General features: G+C 50.3%; 1 protein-coding gene across 1 annotated transcript; it reads left to right on the top strand.

Annotated features, from left to right (window-relative positions):
• Positions 1 to 1,132: 1,132 nt before the first annotated feature.
• LOC124647854 (protein MAIN-LIKE 1-like) lies at positions 1,133 to 1,843 on the top strand (the record flags this gene model as incomplete). Its single annotated transcript, XM_047187718.1, has 1 exon — positions 1,133 to 1,843. A coding segment is annotated over one exon (711 nt), but the record flags the coding sequence as incomplete, so codon positions are not given.
• Between the last annotated feature and the right edge of the window lie 1,005 nt (positions 1,844 to 2,848).

The following is a 2,848-nucleotide window of genomic DNA, read 5'->3' as shown; positions in this document are numbered from 1 at the left end:
GTTCGCCTCCCGAACCGCGACTAAAGGTACCATTAGTCGCGGTTCCTGCAGCTTCGCGACTTATGGGGCTCACCGGAAGCCTGTTTTTCTACCAGTGAGTATGCACTCATCTAAAAATATAATCATAGTCCCCGGTGTGTAATGCTCCGCCGCGCCGGCGTTCTGCTATGCTGGCTTGGCGTGGCTTGTATCGGCCATGCCCGTACATGGAGCCCCACTGGGCTTTGTCTTTATGGGCTATGGCCCAAGTGGATTGGACTGGCGTGGTTACAAAAGAGAGGGCAGCTACGCTTGGCGATTTACACAAAAATAACCCTTTGTTGCAACTATAGCACAGACTGACCCTTCGGCAAACTGTTTCACCCATCTAACGCTTTTGTGTGGTGCCCCTCCCATGGGCGCCACACAGGCCCGTGCCTGCAGCGCCACTCTCCCAGCCGACGTGGCGCACTCGACGCTGAGCTGTGCGCCGATTCGACGTGGCAGGATGTGTGGTGCCGCTCCCATCGGCGCCACATTGTGAAACTGTGTCGCCGCCCGGAAGGGCGCCACACATCCACTTAAGTGTGGCGCCCGAGCCGCCCCCAGCCCGACCCTCTTCTTCTTTCTTCTCTGTTTCTTCAAGAATGCAAGGCGGCCCGGTGGTTTCTCCTCCTCCCCCCCCTCTCTCCCCCCACCAAATCGGCCACGAATTCGTCAGATCTGACTGACCAATCTCTTCCCCATCCATTCCTCAAGGTAATCCCCTTCGAATCCTTCCCATTCATCCACTAATTTCATAGATCTTGCTAGATTTGTACATGAACCATAGATATGGAAACTAGATATATGTATGTATGTATGTGTTGAAATGGCTATGTATGTGTTGAAATGGCTATGTATGTGTTGAAATCCATATCCTCATGTATCTATGTGTTGAAACCCTAGATTTGTGGAAACCCTAGACATCAAATTTCATGAATGTGTATGTGTAGGAATCCTAGATATGTATGTATCCATATTCTTATGCAAATGCATTCAAATGTGTTACATATGCCTATTATTTGTGATGGAATAACTCATATTTGTGATGGAATAACTCATATTTGTTAGGAATGGCTCATAATATGGTGTATTTGTGTAAACATGTAGGATGGTGTGGCTCCTAGATCAAGAGTATGACAGGGATCACTGGGCTTTTCATATGACGGAGAGGAAAACGGATCTTCACCCTTTGAAGATTCGTTACCATGGCACAGTGGATATGGCGTATGACGAGAGGTACACGGAGTTCATCCAGCCTACCGGTCTTCTCTCGTTCATATCGCTTGTAAGCCGTGGGGGGCCGAACATGAACGCCGCGGCACTCACCGCCCTTGTCGACCGGTGGAGGCCGGAGACGCACACCTTCCACTTGAGGGCCGGCGAGATGACCCCTACTCTTCAGGATGTTTCCATGATACTTGGACTTCCTATTAAGGGCGACCCACTGTGTATGAACACAGCTTCTGATGGGTGGCGCCAGCAGATGGAGAACCTTATTGGCATGGCTCCTCCGCCGCCAGAAGATCCAAAGGCGAGAGCTCCCGCCGGTGCAGCTTTCTCTTGGATTAGGCTTAACTTTGGACAATGCCCGCAAGGGGCCAACCAGGACACTCTCAGGACGTACACCCGCGTGTACTTATGGTACATGATTTCGAGGACTCTCTTTGCTGACAGTGGTGGGAAGCTGGCCCATTGGTGTTGGCTCAAGGCGCTTACGGTGTTGGAGCACCAGTGGAGTTGGGGAGCAGCGGCACTTGCCTACCTCTACCGGCAGGTGATGATTTGTTGTATGTACTATTCTTATATAGTAGTGTGCTAGATAAAGTACTAACCAAATGTCTTATGTACGCAGTTGGACGAAGCTTGTCGTAGGACTGGGAGCGGCGGTATTGGTGGATGCTTGCTCCTACTTTCCGTATGGAGCTGGGACCGCCTATCAGTTGGGCGGCCCAGGATACTCAACGAGAGGCCATGGCCTCATCACCGGAACAACCTTGATCGGGAGCCCACTTGGGTATACCTTTGGGACAATGTCTCCGAGATGACGAGCGATCCAAAGATCATGTACATGCACTACACTGAGGAGTTGGACACTCTTACCGCTGAGCAGGTAACCAATCACTCTTTTGCAATCCGAGTTCATAAATTCTATTAGCATGTTGTAAATTCTGAAATATTTGTATGCTGCAGGTGGATTGGGAGCCATATGGTACCAACTACCGTATTGGCGCGGGGATGGCTGACCTCAACCACAAGTGCCTTGAGGAGGCGTGGTTCTGGCGTATGCGCTGCCCACTCATATGCATGTGGCTTGTTGAATACCACCAGCCTTACAAAGTGATGAGACAGTTTGGGCTGTATCAGGAGTGCCCACCTCAGTGGCAAGACACGGACCACGCGCTTCATAGGTAAACTTCTGGAATCATGCGATGGAAGATTCTTGATTGAAGAGGTAGAATCTAACTTCTTGATTCTTGCAGGCTTGATAGGAAGCGGCAGAGGAAGATCACAAATTGGCCTGTCTATCATAGCGGCCATGTCACAGCGTTCCAACACTGTTTGGAAGCGATACGGAATGCTGGCCATGTGGAGATTGTGCCTCACGACTTGGCCGCTTTCAACAACTATCTCCAATGGTTTCATCAAAGCACGCGCATCGAGTTAGTGAAACCCGCGTATGATGACGATATCTTGGACGACCCCATCGAGTTCGATGAGGTTGCGCAAAGCCAGCACGACATCTATGCTCGCAAAGGGAGATCGACTTCTATTGCTTTCGAGCTGAACTTCGTGGTAATGGATTCTCTCATTAACTAGTATATCA

This window comes from Lolium rigidum, chromosome 4 (assembly GCF_022539505.1).
Source record: "Lolium rigidum isolate FL_2022 chromosome 4, APGP_CSIRO_Lrig_0.1, whole genome shotgun sequence".
Taxonomy (NCBI): domain Eukaryota; kingdom Viridiplantae; phylum Streptophyta; class Magnoliopsida; order Poales; family Poaceae; genus Lolium; species Lolium rigidum.
The sequence above is the reverse complement of the archived record's forward strand: the minus strand, read 5'-3'. Positions and strand labels throughout refer to the sequence as shown.